The sequence below is a fragment of the Dama dama genome, chromosome X (assembly GCF_033118175.1).
Source record: "Dama dama isolate Ldn47 chromosome X, ASM3311817v1, whole genome shotgun sequence".
Taxonomy (NCBI): Eukaryota; Metazoa; Chordata; class Mammalia; order Artiodactyla; family Cervidae; genus Dama; species Dama dama.
This window is the reverse complement of record NC_083714.1, coordinates 104,509,905-104,531,781: the sequence shown is the minus strand read 5'-3', so window position 1 is coordinate 104,531,781 and position 21,877 is coordinate 104,509,905. Positions and strand designations below refer to the sequence as shown.

General features: G+C 38.3%; 1 protein-coding gene across 10 annotated transcripts in view; it reads left to right on the top strand.

The window, feature by feature from the left end:
• Positions 1–21,877, top strand: part of HEPH (hephaestin) — a 143,291-nt gene that overhangs the window by 34,657 nt on the left and 86,757 nt on the right. For all 10 annotated transcript variants that reach the window (XM_061136809.1, XM_061136808.1, XM_061136807.1 and 7 more), the window contains 9 exons: positions 851–1,063; positions 1,754–1,936; positions 3,019–3,273; positions 4,685–4,853; positions 6,010–6,146; positions 11,219–11,350; positions 12,943–13,154; positions 15,646–15,796; positions 18,529–18,741. In XM_061136809.1, the coding sequence (XP_060992792.1) occupies positions 851–1,063; positions 1,754–1,936; positions 3,019–3,273; positions 4,685–4,853; positions 6,010–6,146; positions 11,219–11,350; positions 12,943–13,154; positions 15,646–15,796; positions 18,529–18,741 (1,665 nt within the window). The remainder of the gene's footprint in view (positions 1–850; positions 1,064–1,753; positions 1,937–3,018; positions 3,274–4,684; positions 4,854–6,009; positions 6,147–11,218; positions 11,351–12,942; positions 13,155–15,645; positions 15,797–18,528; positions 18,742–21,877) is intronic.

Below are 21,877 nucleotides of genomic sequence, written 5' to 3'. Positions count from 1 at the left end.
AGAGAAGCTGGGAATAAAGATAGTCTTCTTTTTTGAACTGAGGTGGCAGTTACTTTTCCCAGAGAAAATATGGGTACCATTATCAGCTCTGCTATTCATACACTGTGTAACTTTGGGCAAGTCACTGCCCCTCTCTAAACCTCAATTGTTCATTAAAAATGTAGAGATTCAGTTTACCTTTTATCACAAAAAAATTGCTTGAATGGAATTCCCATAAAATATTTGACTGTTTTGGAAATAGAGGAGTGTTCTGTGAATTTTCTTCTTAAGAGAAAGATTGGTTTACTCATCTGTTGCTCCCACTATCCCAGGCCCAACAGTTTATAATACTGACACACCAATGAGTAAGGAATAGAGAAGTCAGAAGGTCCTAACTTGATTGTTAATTGCCTTTATCACCTTGGGCAAGTTATTTTCCCTCTGTTTTCTCTTTCATAAGTAGACCAGTTGATAATTGAGCTGCCTTCAGACTGAAATTCTATGGTTGTCTGCTTTTTGTTTTCCAAAGTGAGTGCTAAGAGGAAGGGAATGTTTATTCTCTCTTGCCTTCATGTCATTGGCTTTGCACTGGAGCATTACTAGGTTAAGCTTAGTACTTTAAATGGCCATATCTCCTTCCCCAAGGGCTGCTACCTTTTTAACCTGCTGTTGATTTGAAGTCTAGAGTTCTTGACTAGATATTACCTGAATCTGGCCTTCCTCAGGTTGTGAGGAACACTGTGCTGAACTTTAGAACTCTGCCTTCCACAAAACTGAAACTAGATATCTCATATGTCAGCACTCTCCTGATTTCTCTATCTGCTAGGTCTCTCTCACCCTGGGACTGAGCATGTGTAATTTCATTTTTTAGGTTCCTTGTATCCAGATGGTTCCTCTGGTTGGCTGAAAGCTGATGATTCTGTACCCCCAGGAGGCAGCCACATCTACAACTGGACCATTCCAGAAGGCCATGCACCCACTGATGCTGACCCAGCATGCCTCACCTGGGTCTACCATTCTCATGTAGATGCTCCACGAGATATTGCTACTGGTCTCATTGGACCCCTTATAACCTGTAAAAGAGGTATAAGCCCCAAGTGTGAGCTGAAGATACAATTTGGGATATCTAGAGGGAGCTGTGATATATTTGAATCACCTACACATTGAGCAACAGCCTGGAAATTATTATTTTAACACCCCCATTTATTAGCAGGAATAAATTCTGCCAAAATCTCTTTTCACTATTTTTTTCTATTTAATTATTTTAAAAAAATATTCTTAAAAACACTTTGCTACTTTTTTTTCTTATTTCATTAAAAAAAACCCCTCAAATTAGTAATGCTGAAAATCAAGTTACATATGAATAAATGTGTACTAATAGTTTTTTGAATAGGATTGAAAGTGTAGCCATCAGAATTTGGGGAGGATTGTAAGTTTGGTTGGAAATGTTGTATGTTTAAGGTATAATCAGTCCTGAAGACCTGTGTGTTGCGGTCAGGTTAAGGCCCTGAGTTGAAGACATAGGCAGGGATGGTGAGAGGGAATTATTCTAGATTCTATGTGATTCACCTTCAAGTCCTAGGCTCAAATGAATTGGTGACTTTATCTAAGGAATTTGGAAATAGAAATTAGCAGCAGAATGTTCTATCTACTTTTCTGTTGCTGATGGACTCTTAAGGCTCCATTCTTTCTATTCTTACTTGTGAGTACCCCTTGCAGCTTACTGTTGCTAAAGAAAGAAGGTTCTTAAAGGCTCTTTTATTACTTTCAATAGGAACCCTGGATGGGAGCTTCCCTCCTCGGCGACAGGATGTGGACAATGATTTCTTCCTTCTTTTTAGTGTGATAGATGAGAACCTTAGCTGGCATATCAATGAGAACATTGCCACTTACTGCTCAGACCCTGCCTCAGTGGACAAAGAAGATGAGGACTTCCAGGAGAGCAACAGGATGCACGGTGAGCTGGGAGTAATTAGCCACATATAACAGTGAACACTGATTGAGGTTCTCCACTGGGTCTAGTATTTGGTGAATGTTTTCACATACCTGGTTCTTTTTAATCCTCAAGAGGACCATGGGTAGTAGGTGGCTTTTCCCTGTTTCACTCATGAGTAAACCAAGGCTCTAGGATTACACAGAAAATAAGTGGCACAGCTAAAATTCCAACCCTAATCTCTCTGGCTATGCTCTTGCCATTAGGTACCTTGCCTTCTAATGTGGAACAGCCCAGGGTTGTTGATTCCAAAGTCATATACTCTATGCTTAGTCACTGGCTATGGTTGCCAAATGATATAACTAGTTAACATTTCTTTGTTCTAAAAAGGATGCAAACTGGAAAAATTACATGTTTTGTAGAGAAAAGAAATGAGTTCCCTTAAGGGTGTTAACCATCTTAATTAAATGTAAAACAAACAAAAGGCACAGAAGTCCTAAGGCATGGACAGAAAATGGATTTTAAAAATGAAAAAAGTTGATTTTGCTTTTGTTTAATTATAGGAGTGACTTACATAGTGACAGAGGTAGGCTCAAAACCAGAGTGCCAAGAGGAGGTGAAAACTCAAGGGGAATATGTGAAAGATGGTTTGAACAGCTCAAATTTCTCTTGAGTTTTATACCAATTGCTTGTAATGACAATTAGTTAGTTAACTTGACAATTTCCCTGTGGAAATTTCAGAAGGAAATTGGCCTAGAAGGAAAGAAGGTTTATAAAATAAAACTCCATTTCTTAGAAAGCTTCCTCAGATTGTTGGGTTGGAATCCTGGCTCTACCACTTAATTCCTCTGTGGTCTTGGGAGAGAAGTGTTAATAACTTTACCTCTCTGAGCCTAGATTTTCACTTTTTTTTTTCCATACCAGTGAATTCTGCTATTTCCTAGGACTGTTTGTGAGATTTATATGAGATAATGCTTACGGTCAGCACAGTGTACTCTTCGAAACCTCACCTAAGTGTTACCTATTATTATTGTCAGATGGTAAGGCTTCTCTCATTGGGCTATCATTTCCTAACTCTGATATTTTCTTTGTGTTTTATTTTGCAGCAATAAATGGCTTTGTATTTGGAAACTTGCCAGATCTAAGTATGTGTGCACAGAAACGTGTGGCCTGGCACTTGTTTGGCATGGGCAATGAGGTAGATGTCCACACGGTTTTCTTCCATGGACAGATGCTGACCATCCGAGGTCATAGAACTGATGTGGCTCATATCTTTCCAGCCACTTTTGTGAGTGCTGAGATGGTGCCCCAGGAACCTGGCACCTGGTTAATCAGCTGCCAAGTGAATAGTCATTTGCAAGGTGAGATCCAACATCTCTGATCCTTTAGTTAGAGGAGGTAGGTGGCAGTGATGGTTATCAGGAGCCTGGGTTTCTGACCTGGAGCCATAAGATTTGTCTTTCAGGTGAGATAACTGGATGTAAATGATGAAACATTAGAATTCTGGGATTCCAGGTTCCTTCTTGGCTCAGTCATTAAATTGCAGGTTGACCTTGGGCATGCTCTCTGGGTTTTATCTTCCCCATCTCTAACATAAGATTGTATAGGAATGGATGAGTGAACCTTTGGTAAGTCATGTCACATTTTTTGAGTCTATGTTTCCTCATATAAGGCTTCCAATAATAATTCCCACCTTATAAAGTTGTAAAGAGTTTTCAGAGAGATAATGGAATTTTGAAGCTTATAGACGGGGGAATGATGAGACCAAGAATGGATACAAGAGAAGAAAATGAGCACTCAAATGTGCAGTTGGAAGATAGGCAATTAAATCTTAATTCTACCTCTGACTAGCTATGTAATCTTGGGCAAGTTATATAACCTCTCTGATCCTTAGAAAAAAAACTTTGTCTGCAAAAGGGAACATTAAGTCTGTTTCACAGGCTAGTTATGAGGACTGAAGGAAGTAACTAAAATATGTAAATCACCTAATAAAGGGTCTAGCAGATAGTACACATTCAATGAAAATGAATATCCTTATCTCCTCTTTCTTCATAGCTCAGATTTCTAATTTCAAATTTCATATCTCCTTGGGATGTTGTGAGACTCAAATGAGATAATGTACCTGAATGACCTCTATACACAGCCAAACAAATATAACACAGTATCATCCATTACCACTACGTCTCAATGTAACAAATTCCACATTTAGAAACACTACTTAGAATCTACACTTTCCTGACAGTCCCAAGTGTGAAGCTTCATCTTCGTATGTAGATGTTCCTTTACTTTGGAAGCTTCCCATTTTACAAATAACACTCTTCTTTTTAAAATTTGATACTCCCATCGTCCTAGTGTAGTAGATTTCTCTATTCTCCCCATTTACAAATTAGAGGTTAAGCTCAGATCTAGGAAGTGACTTGTCTGAGTTCCTATAGATAGTGATAAGGCTTGGACTTGGAATTCAGGTATTTTGACTTCAAGTTCTGTGATGCTACTACAGTGTAAGCATTTTGCAGAGGCAAGAATGAAGGTCTGATAAATGAGTTAGTAGTGGTGAGCAGGTGGGAGATACTTGAATTCCCACTTGTACTCCCTGTCTCCCTCTCCCAGTCAGGCTCTTTAGGAGTAAGAGAAAGTAGCTCATTTGGAGGGAGGGGTAGAGAGCCTAGTGAAGGGTGAAAGCGGGAAACAATAGGAAAAGGAGGAAGATGAGTCACCTGGGTAAAAGATGTATTGGGTAGAATGGAGCCAGCCTTGATGTTTTTCCTCCAGATGGCATGCAAGCACTCTACAAGGTCAAGTCTTGCTCCATGGCACCTCCCATGAACTTACTCACAGGCAAAGTCCGGCAGTACTTCATTGAGGCCCATGAGATTCAATGGGACTATGGCCCTTTGGGGCATGATGGGAGTACGGGAAAGAATTTGAGGGAGCCAGGCAGGTAAGAAGTAATGTGTTTCCTCTCTCTACTCCTTAGTCCACCCACAAACACCTTTTACTCCCTCTCAGAAATCTCTCACTTCACTTGGAGATCACAATCATTGTCTGGAGTTAATGGCATAACTATTAATCAAATTCTTGTGACCCTGCAGGAGTGCCTGCTCTTGGAGAGTTATAAAGCTTTTTGTATGGTCATGTCATATTCCCAGCCAAGGGTCCAAACAGAAAAGAAGGCCAAGATGCGGTCATGTCATTTAAAATTACATTTCTCCAATTCTAATTTATCAATTATTTATCATGTTGCTCCTTTCTTTACCATAGTCTGAAGGACACATTTAAGCTGAAGTGTAAAATGTACTCTGAAAAGTATAAGAAGAAGGGAAGGAACCTGCCTTTTGGTCATTCCATGCCCATCCTTTTTGAGGAATTTCTCCAAATTTTCATGCTTCATTCATGACTCAGATATGGGCAAGATAGAGTAGAAGGTTGGTGCCCTAATCAGTTGCTGGGCCTTAAGTTACACTGACTCACTGAGCTATCAGTGATTCCAGGTCTTTTTAAAAGATGCACTTGATAGATGACTAAGAGAGTTTATGGAAACTTCTATAGAACACAAAATCATGTTTATTCTCCAGTAGAAAATAATAGAATGAATCTGCAGAAAATATAGGAAAATAGGTACTTGGGTGTCAACATGGCTTCTAAGAATATACAACTGGTCTTTCTAAGTTAGTGTGCTTTCATTTTTAAATGAAAGATATTAAGGGGAGAAAGGATTTAGAGTACCTGAGGATGATTAAAGACAGATGTAAGACTATATAACTCTGGAGAACAGAACTGATCCCAGCATCTGGAACTTACAAGTAAGAAGATTTCAGCCTACTATAAAGAACTCCAATCATAAAAACTATCCAACAGTAAGAGGAATTATTTTCTCTGAAAATGAGTTCCCTGATCTTGGAAAGGCTGAAGCAGAAGCTATGCATCATTAATTTGTGTTTTGCCAGAGGAGATACTGTCACTAGGTGGAAGTTAACCTGGGTGATCTCTGAGGTCCTTCCTAAACAAAGATCCATAACTTGATAAGAACAAGTGTGCAGTGGGAATCTATTTGACATATGGCTAAATAATTTGGTATTTGCCTCCTTATATGCCAGTGGCTCAGATAAATTCTTCCAGAAGAGCTCCATCCGAATTGGGGGCACTTATTGGAAAGTTCGATATGAAGCCTTCCAAGATGAGACATTCCAGGAAAAGGTGCAGCTGGAGGAAGATAAGCATCTTGGAATTCTGGGTAAGGAATCCTTAACTTATGAATTTAATTGACTAGAGCCAGAGAATTGGGGAGGGCTTAAAAACTGGAGCCTGGTAGTCACTCAGAAACACACTCAACATTTCTCAGAATGAGTCCCAAGAGAGTAGTGTTTTGTGGAAAAGGGTTATGGGTCTAAAAATGTCTGCAAAACACTAAGTTAAACATAGTCAAATAGTATTTTTATGTGCAGGGCTTCCCAGAGCTGTGGATTTATTTTTGTTCATCATGAATCTCCATGATGGGAGTAAAATATACATCATTTCTTATATATATTTGGCTACTGAAACTTTTTTTTTACATTGAACATCTTCTGATAGCAATACTGTACAGATCATAGTTTTAAACATTATTCTCTAGGTATATTTCTGAGGGGCTGTTTAAGGCAGTAAGACTGTTCAGGAAATTGGAAATATGGGATCAGGAGCAAATGGCGTGACATGTAGACATGGTTGCTATGGTGAGGGATATAGAATAAAGCTTAGGACCTGACCTAAAGAAGTTATCTAAAAGGCCTAAAGCACAGTATAGCACTGAAATAGTATAGGAAGGTTGGGTGTGGCTTATTCACCTAGTTGAGCCAGGCAACGAGATAGATTAGATGGGAGAAAACTTTGAAAATGAAATAATATACTAGACCATATTCTGGGGTTAGATATTTACCAGTTGATTTTCAGAGATCTGATAATGGACAATTGGTGTTTCATTAGCTGGATAGGGAGATAATAAGGAGTAGAAGCACACCTTGGTTTGGAAAGAGGGTGAGTGGTGAGTAGAAAGAGCTATCATTAGCTGGCATTCAGTATAGATGCCCAGTCTTTTTTTTTTCCCTTAAATTTTATTGTGGCAAAATATGCTTAACATAAAATTTACCATCTTAATCATTTTAACATATGTAGTTCAATGGTATTAAGTACATTTATAACATTGCACAGCCATCACCATCATCCATTTTCATATTCTTTCCATCTTGTAAAACTGAAACAGTATACCAATTAACAAATAATTACCTATTCTCCACCCCCCCCAACCCTTGGCAATCACTATTCTATTAATACCTTCTGTCTCTATGATTTTGATTACCTTAAGTACCTCATATAAGTGGAATTATACAATATTTGTCTTTTTGTGACTGACATTTCACTTAGTATAATGTCCTTAAGGTCTAGCCATGTTGTAGTATATCACAGAATTTCCACTGTAGGTATATACGTTTTGCTAAACTTATTTATTTGTCTATCAGTGAACCGTTCGTTTGTGTCCAAATTTTAGCCATTGGGAATAATGTTGTTATGAATATGGGTACACAAATGTTTCTTTGAGGCATGCTTTCAATTGCTTTGGGTATATACACAGAAATGAAATTGCTGGATCTCATGGTAGTTCTAGTTTTATTATCTGAGGAACTGCCATGGTGTTTTCCACAGTAACTACACCATTTTACACTCCCACCAGCAGTGCACAAGGGGTTCCAATTTCTATACATCCTTGGCAACACTTATTTTTCTCATATTATCTATCCTAATGGGTATGAGGAGATAGCTCATTGTAGTTTTGGCTTGCATTTTCCTGATGATTAGTGATGTTGAGCATCTTTTCATGTGCCCATTGGCTGTTTGTATATCTTCTTTGGAAAAATATCTATTCAAGTCCTTTGTGCATCTTTATTTGAACTATATTTTTGTTGTTGAGTTTTAGGAGTTCTCTATGTATTCTGGATGTTAATCCCTTGTCACATATGATTTGCAAATATTTTCTCTCATTCTGTGGACTGCCTTTTCACTTTGTTGGTACTGTTCTTCTTCTTCTTTTTCTTGGCTGTGTTTCATGTCATGTAGGATCTTAGCTCCCCAACCAGGTATTGAGCCTGTACCCCCTGACTTGGAAGTGTGGAATCTTAACCACTAGACCACCAGGTAGACCCTGTTGGTAGTGTCTCTTGATACACATTTAATTTTTTTTCATGAAATACAGTATTTTTAATTACCTGTGCCTTTGATGTCATAGCCCCAAGAAATCATTGCCAAATCCAGTGTCCTGAAGATTTTGCCATATGTTTATAAACAGTTGTATTGTTTTAGGCAAATTTAGATCTTTCATGATTTTTAGTTAATTTTTTTGCATATGATGTTAGGTAAAGGTCTAGCCACTCTTTTGCATGTATAAATTCAGTTTTCCCAACACCATTTGTTTAAAAAGTTGTCCTCTGTCTGTTTCTTCATTTGCTATTATTTTCTCCCAATCTGAGGGCTGTCTTTTCACCTTACTTATAGTTTCCTTTGTAGTGCAAAAGCTTTTAAGTTTCATTAGGTCCCATTTGTTTAGTTTTGCTTTTATTTCCAATATTCTGGGAGGTGGGTCATAGAGGATCTTGCTGTGATTTATGTCGGAGAGTGTTTTGCCTATGTTCTCCTCTAGGAGTTTTATAGTTTCTGTTCTTACATTTAGATCTTTAATCCATTTTGAGTTTATTTTTGTGTATGTAGAAAGTGTTCTAGTTTCATTCTTTTACAAGTGGTTGACCAGTTTTCCCAGTATCACTTGTTAAAGAGGTTGTCTTTTTTCCATTGTATATCCTTGCCTCCTTTGTCAAAGATAAGGTGTCCATAGGTTCGTGGATTTATCTCTGGGCTTTCTATTCTGTTCCATTGATCTATATTTCTGTCTTTGTGCCAGTACCATACTGTCTTGATGACTGTGGCTTTGTAGTAGAGTCTGAAGTCAGGCAGGTTGATTCCTCCAGTTCCATTCTTCTTTCTCAAGATTACTTTGGCTATTCGAGGTTTTTTGTATTTCCATACAAATTGTGAAAAGAATGTGAGGGTGGGATATTTCAAAAGAACAGCATGTATACTATCTATGGTGAAACAGATCACCAGCCCAGGTGGGATGCATGAGACAAGTGCTCCGGCCAGGTGCACTGGGAAGACCCAGAGGAATCGGGTGGAGAGGGAGGTGGGAGCGGGAATCGGGATGGGGAATACGTGTAAATCCATGGCTGATTCATATCAATGTATGACAAAACCCACTGAAATGTTGTGAAGTAATTAGCCTCCAACTAATAAAAAAAAAAAAAAGTTGTCCTCATATCTGTGAGGATTTATTTCTGGGCTCTCTATGCTATTCCATTGGTCTATATATCTGTCGTCTTTATGGTACTACCACACTGGTTTGATTACCATAGCTTTGTAGTAAGTTTTAAAATCAGGACATGTAATGTCTTCCAGTTTGTTCTTAGCTCCCAAGATTGTTTTTGCTGCTTGGAGTCCCTTAAGATTACATATACATTGCTCATGTGGAATTGACATTTTAACAATATTAATTCTTCTCACCTATGAACATGGGATGTATTTCCACTTTCATGTGTATTTTATCAATGGTTTATAGTTTTCTTTCTACAAATCTTTCACCTCTTTGGTTAAATAATGTCTAGGTATTTTATTCTTTTCATGGTATTATAAATGAAATTGCTTCTGTAATTTATCTTTCAGATTTTTCACTGTTAGTGCAATTGACTTTTGTGTCTTGACTTTGTATTCTACTCTTTTGAGGAATTCATTTATTTTAATTTGTGTGTGTGTGTGTGTGTGTGTGTGTGTGTGTGTGTGAGCTTTAGGATTTTCCAAATAATTATGATAAGAATCATATCATCTGCAAATAGAGATATGTACTTCTTCATTTCCAGTTTGGATATCTTTTATTTCTTTTCCTTGACTAATTGCTCTGGCTAGAAATTCCAGTAATATATGGAATAGAAGTGGTAAAAGCAAACATCCTTGCTTGTTCCTAATCTCAGAGGAAAAGTTTCAGTCTTTCAACATCAAGTATGATGTTTGCTGTGGGTTTTTCATATATGGCTTTTATTATGTCAAAGCAGTCTCTTTCTAGTCCTAGCTTTTGAATGTTTTGTATTATTAAAGGGTGTTCAATTTGTCGTGTTTTTTTCTGCATTAACCAAGATGATAATTTTTTTCTTTTATTTTGTTAACATAGTGTATTACACCGATTGTTTTTTGTGTGTTGAAACATTTTTGCATTCCAAGAATAAATATTACTTAGTCAACATATGTAATCTTTTTAGTATGCTACTGAATTTCGTTTGCTAGTATTTTGTTGGGGATTTTTGCATTAGTGTTCAGAAGTAATAGTGGTGTATGGCTTTTGTTTTCTTGTAATATCTTTGTCAAACTTTGATATCAGTGTAATGCTGACCTCATAGAATGAGTTAGAATATAACCCCTCCTTTCCAATTTTTGGGGAATATTTGAGGATTGTTAGTAGTTCTTTAAATGTTTAGTAGAATTCACCAGTAAAGTCATCTGGCTTTTCTTAGTTGCCATATTTTTGATTAATGGTTCAATCTTCTTACTTGTCTTTCAGATTTTCTATTTCTTCACACTTCAGTCTTGGTAGGTTTTCTGTTCTAGAAATTCATCTATTTGTTCATGTACAATTGTTAATAGCATTCTCTTATAATCTTATTTTTTTCACTTCCATAGGATTAGTAGTAATGTCCCTACTTTCATTTCTGATTTTAGTAATTTGAGTCTTTTTGGCTAAGCTGGGTCTTCATTGTTGTGCAGGTTTTCCTCTAGTTGCAGCAAGCAGGGGCCACTCTCTAGTTGTGGTAAGTAGGCTTCTCATTGTGGTGGCATCTCTTGTTGTGGAGCATGGACTCCAGAGCACTTGGGCTTCAGTAATTGTGGCTTGTAGGCTCAGTAGTTGTGGCTCCTAGGCTCTATAATACAGGCTCAGTAGTTGTAGTGCATGGATTAGCTGCTCTGAGGCATGGGATCCTCCTGTATCTGGGATTGAACCCATGTCTTCCACATTGGCAGGTGGACTCTTTACAACTGAGCCACCAGGGCAGCCTGAAATAGTGGATTTTAAATTGCTTTTTATAACTATAAATGGCAATATACTAGAAAAAGATTATTCTTATTATTGCAGAGAGAAAAGTTTTCTTTTACATTTCTCTTTCCTTTCCCTTCTGTTTCCATCCTCCCTTGTCATCAGTGTTTTCATTCCCATTGTCTCTCCTTCCCATTTTCCAGGACCAGTAATCCGGGCTGAGGTGGGTGACACCATCCTGGTGATCTTCTACAACCGTGCCTCCCAGCCATTCAGCATACAGCCTCATGGAGTCTTTTATGAGAAGGACTCTGAGGGAACAGTGTACAATGATGGTGAGCAGTCAGGGTTTCAAGAAATGTGGGCTGCAGATAATAGCAGGTACTTCTAGAGCAGCAGTCTCCAACCTTTTTGGTACCAGGGACTGGTTTCATGGAAGCCAATTTTTCCATAGACCGAGTTGGGGAGAATTGTTTTAGGATGATTCAAGTGCATTGCATTTATTGTTCACTTTATTTCTGTTATTATTGCATCAGCTCCACCTCAGATCATCAGGCATTAGATTCTGGAGTTTGGGCACTCCTGCTCTAGAGGATATATAAATAGGGGAAAGAAGCAGAGAAAAGAGGGCAGAATTAACTGCAATGGATGGATGTCGTTGAGTATGATATTATAGTGAGACAGAGCTGGGATCAATGAGACAACTTTTAAATATAAATATATTCTGGTTATAAGAATAACATATATATGTTATGGAACTTTGATAAAAATGGAAAATTATAAATTAAATAGACCCCGTAGGTAGATTGCCATTACATTTTGATATACTTTTTCATATTTTCTGTGTTTATACAAATGTATAGATTTATAATGATATGTTTTGTACACTTTGGTATCTTACTGTTTTCACTTAGCTTTATATTGTGCCCATCTTCTATGTCATTATAATGTTACAGATATTTTAATGACTATGCAATAAGGTAAAAATAGTTACCTTATCCTCTATCATTTAGACATGTACATTGCTTTCATTATTTTTTTGATATTGTAAATCATGTTGCGGTGAATGAATATGTACATTTGGTTTGAATTACTACCTCAGGAAAGAATCCTACAAGTGGGATTATTGGGTAGTTAATTTCTTCTTTTCCTTGAGAGTAATGCTAACACATGCATGCTAATCTCAAGTCAAAAGTACCAAAAAAAAAAAAAAAATACTGAAAGCATAAAAAGCAAAATTACAGACAAATCTAGAATAAAAGAATATTCTACAATGCAACTGGTCTAGACTTTTCAAGAAATCAGTGCCAAAGGGGGAAAAATTAAAGAGACAACACCAAGGGCAACATGAAATCCTTGTCTAATTTTGGTTGTATAAAAGACATTTTGGAGATTGGATTTTTTCATGTACACTGTATATTAGATGGTATTAGGGTATTTTTGAGGTGTGGTAATCTTATTGCAATAGTATAAGAGATGGTTACTGATGTACATAGAAGTAAAATGTCATTATTCTTGCATTTCACTTCCCAATGATTTAGAAAAAGTAACCATATACATAGATTTAGATAAATTTAAGATGGCTAAGCTTGTGATAAAATAGATAACCAACAAGTCCCTACTGTAAAAAAAAATTGATAAATAAATTTTAAAAATAAAATCCAAAAAGAAGGATGACCAAATGTTAACAATCCGCTCCAAGTGGTAGAGTGATTATTGTACTATCCTTTAAGGTTTTCTGTATATTCAAAACTTTAAAGAGTTAAGAACAATGAATGAACAAGAAAAAATAAGTTAAAATCATCCTAAATTTTACTACCATGTAATAAATTCCAAAATGCCTTTGTAGTTTATGATCTTACTCCACTATTTGGAGATGTTGATACTCTAGCCAATGTGACCAATAAATTCTATGTTTTTCCTGCAGACTCTTCCCACCCTGGCTTAGTGGCTAGGCCCTTTGAGAAAGTAACATACCGCTGGACAGTCCCTCCCCATGCTGGCCCCACTGTTCAGGATCCTGCATGTCTCACCTGGACATACTTCTCTGCTGCAGATCCCATAAGAGATACCAATTCTGGTCTGGTGGGCCCCCTGCTGGTATGCAAGGCTGGCGCCTTGGGTACAGATGGCAAGCAGGTATTGTCAAGGTTTCTGGCTGGAAAGCCTGCTGGGAAGATGATGTGGCTGGGTTGCTAAATAGAAGTTATGCATGGATCTGGGTTCTAAAAATAAGAGCATAAAAATTAACCAAGTTGTTGAATTGGAAATTAATAGTTGGTGACCTCATGCTATTTTTTTTTGCCTCATCTGTTTGTCTAAACTTTATTTTTTCCCCTTTTCTTCTTCTTTTTACTTTTTTTTTTTAATTGGAGGTTAATTGCTTTACAATGTTGTGTTAGTTTCTACCATACAACTACACAGATTAGTCATGACCTCATGCTATTTTGCATGCTATTCTGTTCACAAACACACATCTTCCTTAGTGTCTATTCCTTTCAATTTTATATTCTGCCAACATCTCCTCATTTTTTAAAAATCTCAGTGGCCCTTAAAACTTGCTCTTAATCTCCAAATCTTCCCTACTATTTTCTTGTCTTCTTTTATATTCAGCCCACAACTCTTAGCTGTTTAACTTTGGTCAAATTATTTAACCTCTCTTTGCCTCAATTTTATCATCTGTAGTAAAAGGTTAACAATGGAAGTAAATATCTTGGCTTTCTGTGAAGATTAATTAAAATAATCCATATAAAGTGCTTAGTACAGTGTCTGATACCTAGTAAACACTAAGTAATAATATTAGTAAAATTAATAATTGATAAAAATATGTTAATAATTAATATACTTATTTTTAATTTTATTTTCTAACTTATCCCCCCATAGAGTCCCCTTCTGATCTCCTAGCCATCTTCCCCACTCCTGCCCCTAGTTGATTCCAGGCTCACTTCTATCATACTCTGTACCTCTTCATCATAATCTTTTAATTTTTCCGTGCCCCCTTTCTTGCATTTCTCCCCTCCAGTCTTATAACTTTATTCTAACCACCTTTCAGTTCAGTTCAGTTCAGTTCAGTCACTCAGTCGTGTTTGACTCTTTGTGACCCCATGAATCGCAGCACGCCAGGCCTCCCTGTCCATCATCAAATCATGGAGTTTACTCAAACTCATGTCCATCGAGTCAGTGATGCCATCCAGCCATCTCATCCTCTGTCATCCCCTTTGCCTCCTGTCCCCAATCCCTCCCAGCATCAGGGTCTTTTCCAATGAGTCAACTCTTCACAGGGGTGGCCAAAGTATTGGAGTTTCAGCTTCAGCATCAGTCCTTCCAATGAACACCCAGGACTGATCTCCTTTAGGATGGACTGGTTGGATCTCCTTGCAGTCCAAGGGACTCTCAAGAGTCTTCTCTAACACCACAGTTCAAAAGCATCAATTGTTTGGTGCTCAGCTTTCTTCACAGTCCAACTCTCACATCCATACATGACCACTGGAAAAACCATAGCCTTGACTAGACGGACCTTTGTTGGCAAAGTAATGTCTCTGCTTTTTAATATTCTATCTAGGTTGGTCATAACTTTCCTTCCAAGGAGTAAGGATCTTTGAATTTCATGGCTGCAATCACCATCTGCAGTGATTTTGGAGCCCAGAAAAATAAAGTCTGATGCTGTTTCCACTGTTTCCCCATCTATTTGCCATGAAGTGATGGGACCAGATGCCATTATCCTTGTTTTCTGAATGTCGAGCTTTAAGCCAACTTTTTCACTCTCCTCTTTCACTTTCATCAAGAGGCTTTTTAGTTCCTCTTCACTTTCTGCCATAAGGGTGGTGTCTTCTGCCTATCTGAGATTATTGATATTTCTCCCAGCAATCTTGATTCCAGCTTGGGCTTCCAGCCCAGCCTTTCTCATGATGTACTCTGCATATAAGTTAAATAAGCAGGGTGACAATATACAGCCTTGATGTACTCCTTTTCCTATTTGGAACCAGTCTGTTCTTCCATGTCCAGTTCTAACTGTTGCTTCCTGACCTGCATACAGGTTTCTCAAGAGGCAGGTCAGGTGGTCTGGTATTCCCATCTCTTTCAGAATTTTCCACAGTTTATTGTGATCTACACAGTCAAAGGCTTTGGCATAATCAATAAAAAAGAAATAGATGTTTTTCTGGAACTCTCTTGCTTTTTTGATGATCCAGCGGATATTGGCAATTTGATCTCTGGTTCCTCTGCCTTTTCTTAAACCAGCTTGAACATCTGGAAGTTCACGGTTCACGTATTGCTGAAGCCTGGCTTGGAGAATTTTGAGCATTACTTTACTAACGTGTGAGATGGGTGCAATTGTGTGGTAGTTTGAACATTCTTTGGGATTGCCTTTCTTTGGGATTGGAATGAAAACTGACCTTTCCCAGTTCTATGGCCACTGCTGAGTAGCCACCTTTATCTACCTGCAATTTGAAATTACCCGAGGAAAAACTTCTTAGCATCAACTATAGCTCTAAGCAGGAGATATGGATTTGGCTCTGTGTTTGGAAGGGAAATGGAAAATAATCAAGGATCACTGGGGTCTGAAGCTGCACAGTTCACAACTGCTAAAACTGTTGTCATTCCCCTTTGTTTTTTTCCGCTGGGACTACAGAAAGGAGTGGATAAAGAATTCTTTCTCCTTTTTACTGTGTTGGATGAGAACAAGAGCTGGTACAGCAATGCCAATCAAGCAGCTGCTATGTTGGATTCCCGACTGCTCTCAGAGGATGCCAAAGGTTTTCAAAACTCTAATCGGATGCATGGTATGGAGAGTGCTTTTACCCTAGGCTATAGCTGAGAAGTTATGAGTAAAATCTAACCTAGACTTAATCATGATCCATCCCTGAAAACACTGATTTTATTGGTCAGCTCTGCTAAGAGACAAGCTAAATTGAGGGATTAAACCCAAGCCAGCACATTTTATCCTTAACACCTTCCTGTGCTTTGTTCTGTCTTATGCAGTGTGGGAGAAACTGGGAAAAAAAAGTACTGTGAAAAGAGGATTGCATACAAAGGGCCCACTAGGAGAATGAGGAGAGTAACCTGGGATGATACCTTTCCAGTCTTATCTCCTCTCTTATCACCCACTAGCCTTGCTTCCCAACCTCCTACTACAGCCAAATGGAGATATTTTCTCTACGTAGACATGTGTGTGTAGAGTGCTCAGTCGCTCAGCTATGTCCAACTCTTTGCGATCCCATGGACTACTGTAGCCTACCAGGCTCCTCTGTCCATGGAATTTTCCAGGCAAGAATACTGGAGTGGGTTGCCATTTCCTGCTCCTGGGGATCTTCCTGACCCAGGGATTGAACCTATGTCTTCTGCATCTTCTGCCTTGGCAGGCGGATTCTATATAGACATACTTTGTACTTTTCTGAGCGCAAGCTTTTGTAATGCTTTGTACTCCACTTGAAAAGCCCCTCTTTACATATTTGCTTTTATCCTATGGAAATTCTTCTCATTCTCTAAAACTCTACTCATAAATGACTGCTTCCATGTAACCATTTCTTATCACCCAATCCCAGGATAATGACACCCTCTTCTGAACTACTGTTGTATTTTTATCAGATTTTTTAATTGCAAGTTCCATATAATCCTCAATATTGTAGTTATTTGCTACATGGCTTTTGACTTCTGCTAGACTGTAGTCTCCTTAAAGGTGAGTATTATTTGTTGTTTATCCGTTTACACTTTACATGGTCTAATATATAGTAAATAGTTATTGAACTGATGAACTACTAAATTAGTGAGTAGGTGAGTGGATCAGTGAGTGCATTGATAGGGAGAAATGGTCCAAGTTTGCAAGGAGCTCTCAGAATTTTGCAATTAAATGAGACTAATAATGTCCATAGAACATGTAAGACAGACTATGATTAAGTGCTAAATTGTGTGGAACAGCTTTTAAGTGATATAGAGTTCAGAAGAGGAGAACATTGTTGAAGAAAAATCCAATTAAATAATTATTGGAAGAAGGAAGTGCTTGACTGAGCCTTGAAGTTTGAATCAAACTTTGTAGTCAAACATTGTAGTAAAGGAAGCATAATCAAGAGGTTAGTGATGTTTTCATCAGCATCCCATGGGATTATCAAATAAAGTTACTCATTAAAGCTGGTTTCAGTGGGTGTAAGGACACTGAAAAGGGATCAGCTTTAAGCAGGCCTCCCTGTATTTTTTAGGGGTGTGTGCAGGGTGAGATGGGGTCAAAAATGAGTGTGTCTTTTGGCTCCATCTCTTGGTTCTCATTACCAGTCAGTTACATCAGTTGGAAAAAATAATACAGTCTATGAACCAAATTTATTCCTGATTGAATTTATTGAGCACTTGGTAAGTATTAGGCAACATCCTAGGTGCTTAGATACTGAAAAAATGATGTGCTTCCTGCTAACTTAATCTAGTGTAGAAGCTAAATGTAAGTAAATCATAGGACTCTATGATAAGTGACATTTCAGAATTTTGTGGGGAGAAAATTTCAAGGAAGCCAGAAAGAGTGTAATAACTCTGCTTCACAGGGTAGGTGATATTTGAGCTAGTGTATAATGTTTGCTGTAGTGAAAGACCAGGGGGAGAATTTATTACAAGCAGAGGGAACAGCATGTGAAAATCCAACATGTATTTTCTAAGTGCCTACCATGTTTAAGGTCTTGTAGTGTGTGCTGCTTGCTCGGTTGTGTCCGACTCTTTACAATCCCATAGACCATAACCCACCAAGCCCCTCTGTCCATGGAATTCTCCAGGCAAGAATACTGGAGTGGGTTTCCATTTCCTTCTCCAGGGGATCTTCCCAACCCATGGATTGACCTCAGGTCTCCCACATTGCAGGCAGGCTTTTTACCATCTGAGACACATGCACAGGCAAATAATTGAGCTCACAGGATAATGGTGTGTATGTGTATGTAAAAAAAGAATGGGAGAATAGATTACAGGTAGAAGTACAGGGAGGAAGATTCTGTAGGATTCAGGCAAGAGATGATAAGAGCCAGAATCAGGGCAGTGGGAGTGAAGATGAAGAGGATGATATAGATTGAAAGCCGAAGGAGGAATGTTGGGGAACTCTAACACTTTATAGGAGCATGGAGAATGAGAATAAGATGGAGGAGAAACAATCAGAAAAGCTATAAGAGAACCAGGGAAGCATGGTGCTACAGAATCCAAGGGAGGGTAGTTTTAGGAAAATGGGAATAGGAGAGATTGATACTTTTTTGGTATGTGAAGGAGTTTTGGGAGTGGAGAATAGTTCAGTTTTGCCAGGATGTGAAGTATGGTGGAGGAGAGTCAGGATGTAAAACCAGAAAGATCATTTGAGCCCTCATCCCAAAGAGGCAGAGCATCATAAGTAGAATTAATGTGGCTTAGAGAAGAAGGTAGAGGAGTTGAGAATGACTCAGAAATTTCAAGTTGTGGGAAACCTTAGTACAGTGTTGATGCCACACTGCCAGATGGTGTCTGAGTAATCTGTTCTCATCTTCCCATTCTGTCTTGTGTTTCTGTTTTCCAGCCATTAATGGGTTTCTGTTCTCTAACCTGCCCAAACTGGACATGTGCAAGGGCGACACAGTGGCCTGGCACCTGCTTGGCCTGGGCACAGAGACTGATGTGCATGGTGTCACATTCCAGGGCAACACCGTGCAGCTTCAGGGCATGAGGAAGAGTTCAGTCATGCTCTTTCCTCACACCTTTGTTATGGCCATCATGCAGCCTGATAACCCTGGTAAGTGCCTTAGCAGCTGACCCTAGGCTGAGAAAATTTGTTGAGCATTGGGCCGGATGAGGTGTGGAGCTGTTGAACAGCAAAGAAAAGTCATATTGAGGTACTTGGGAACTTTTCAAAACTGTTGTGTCCTTTTCTCAATGTGTACTCCATGTTTTGGTTATTTGGATTCTCTTCTCAGCTGCAGGCAGAATAAAGAGATGAAGAAATTCTTTTCTAGAATGACAAGACGAAAATAGAGATGCTGCCCAGTATTAGGGCAATTCGTGTATAGGCAGAGAATGGACTTAGCCACATAGCCCCATGGACATGTAGAGATTCTATAGATATAAACCCTGCATTGAAGAAAAGATCAATGAAATATACCTACAAGTGCTTCCAACTCTGACATTCTGTGAAGATTTTTGCAACCTTCTGGTAGGATTAGGGTGGTATGTGCTGTAACAGTTCTAGCCTAGGAACCATAACACAGGAACTTCTAGTCCAGGGTCTTTCATTAACTTGCTGTCTTATTTTTGTCTAGTCACTTCCCCTCTCTGTGGCTAGATTTCTTCCTTCTTTCCTTTTTTGTTCATTTCTCCTCCTCTCTCCCTCTCTTTCGTCCTTTCCTCTCTTCCTCCATCCCTCCTTCCTTCCCCCTCCTCCTCCCTCTCCTTATCTTTCTTTCATAATTAAATTTGACTATAAGGTTTCTTCAGATTCCATCTTTGTGTGACATTTCCTAACTTGGCAGAAAGTTTTCTCTGTAGTTCCTAGGGTGTATTTTTTTTTCCAGGCAGTAGGTGGCAGTAGTGTTTGTAAGCAATATCTGTCAGTTCCATGCTGCTGCTGCTAAGTCGCTTCAGTCGTGTCCGATTCTGTGCGACCCCATAGATGGCAGCCCACCAGGCTCCCCCGTCCCTGGGATTCTCCAGGCAAGAACATTGGAGTGGGTTGCCATTTCCTTCTCCAATGCATGAAAGGAAAAGTGAAAGTGAAGCCGCTCAGTCGTGTACGACTCTTAGCGACCCCGTGGACTGCAGCCTACCAGGCTCCTCCGTCAATGGGATTTTCCAGGCAAGAGTACTGGAGCAATTCTCACTAAACTTTTAGTTCTATAAATTCCGTTTATATTTGAGGAAAAATCCTTAAACAAAGCAAGTTTCCTTGATAACTTGGGCATTGGGTTTGACACACACTTGACATGAAGCAGGCCTCCACAGACTTCTTGGGTCCTCATTTCTGCCCATCTACCTAGGATACTTTGGTCAAGGAGAGTTGATGTCAGTCAGTTAGAAACAGCCATTAATGGGGCTGAAAGAACCAACAGAAATGAATGCTTTGAGTGAGCGCTGGGGCGGGGAAGTTCTGAAAAAGAAAGACTCTTCTTCTCTAGTCCAAAAGCCAAACCCTAGGTTTAATCTCTTTCATACAAAATTAACCAGGCTCCCCTGTAAGATCTACATGGCTCTCTAGGGCTCACAGTTATCAATATTTTGTCAGCGAATGGGTTTATAAGAAAAGCTTAAAAGGTTACTCCCAGTCAAAAAAAAAAAAAAAAAAAAAACCCTAACTTTTTATCTTTGCATTTTCCAGTCTTTCAAATTCTCCTCTTCCTGAAGAATTTTTGAGTCATAGAACATTATAACTGGTAGAGCCCCTTAGAGATAATCTTATTTCACTTATTTTACTAATGGGAGGAAGAGACAGAGATCTGGAGGGAGAAAACGATTTTCTCAGGTTAGGGATGTCAGCTCTATTTTTTTCCCCCTTTGGCCCCATTTCCATCAACCCCTGTTAATTCTTACTCCTAGATAATCTTTTATCTGAAGTCACCATTCATTATATCTCTGGTAGGGGTTAATGTCTGATTAAGATTGAGAGAGACCATTGGAATAGCTCCCCAAAGATAGGACAAAAGTACCAAATTAATGAAAAGACCAGAACCAGAATCTGGCTTTGGAAGTCTAGAAAAAGGAGTTGCCATGAAGATTGGTCAATATACATATGGAATTAAGCAACTTTACAGGTAACTTAAAAACATCACCACGGAGATTCAACATGTTGTTTGTTGGATGCTTACAACTATTTTTAACAAAAGAGAAGAACAAATTCCCAAAAAAGTGAAACAAAATGCTAAGAGTGTGAGTGTTGTAGGTTTATTTGTGACTTTTTAAAATCCTCTTTTCGCTTTGCTTTAAATCCTAATAATATTTTAATTTCAGATATTAACTACATTTAATGGAAATTACATTTTTACATTTAAAAATATGCTGAATAATACACCTCAGCTGTCCTAGAACTACTGATACTAGAGTTTTGATAACCAGAGAAAGTGGCAGATAAAGAGGTTAGAGCTTGTAATGTGCTATTTTACACCAACTTCTTGTTAGATTTCTTAGCATCAAAAAGAATATTTATTACTGCTCTGATCCTTCAGAGTTTCTTTTCTCTTTCACCATTAGAACTCATTTGTTTATTCATTTATCCCCCTTCCACACCATCTTTTCTTTCCCCATTACTTTTCCTCTCTTCTCTCATTTTTTCTATTCCCCTTTCATCCTTTCTTTGTTTTGTTTCTTTCTCCCATTTTATATATCTTCTTTTCCCCCTTCTTTCCTTCATTCTTCCCCTTTTAAAATATATTTTCTCTTATCTTGCCTTTTATCTTTCCTTCTTTTCGTTTTCACCTTGCCTTATTTTTGTCTTTCTTCCCTTTCTTCTTTTCCTTCTCTTCTTTTTTTCACTGCTTTTTTCTTCCTTTGAGTTTTTCCTAGCCTTTTTTTACTTCTTTTCTTTTTGTTTTTAATCTTCTTTTCTCTTTTATCTTTATTTATTTTTCTGTTCCTCCTATTTTCTTTGCTTCTTTTTCTTTTTCCTTTAATATATATCTTTTCTTTTGTCTCTTGTCTTCATGTTTTTCCTTTTTTCTTTCTCATGTTTTATTTTACCTTTTTTTTTTACAGGTAGATTTCCCCCAGACATAGTAAACATGTGTTTTCTTACACTTGTTGGTCTAGATGCTAGGGATGTGAGAATGAATGAGGCAATTCACAGTTAGTGTGGAAAGGAGATAGGTATGTAAACAATATTCACAATTCTATGACAACGCTATCAGACAGGGCTATAGTAACACACAGGAAACTACAACAAATTC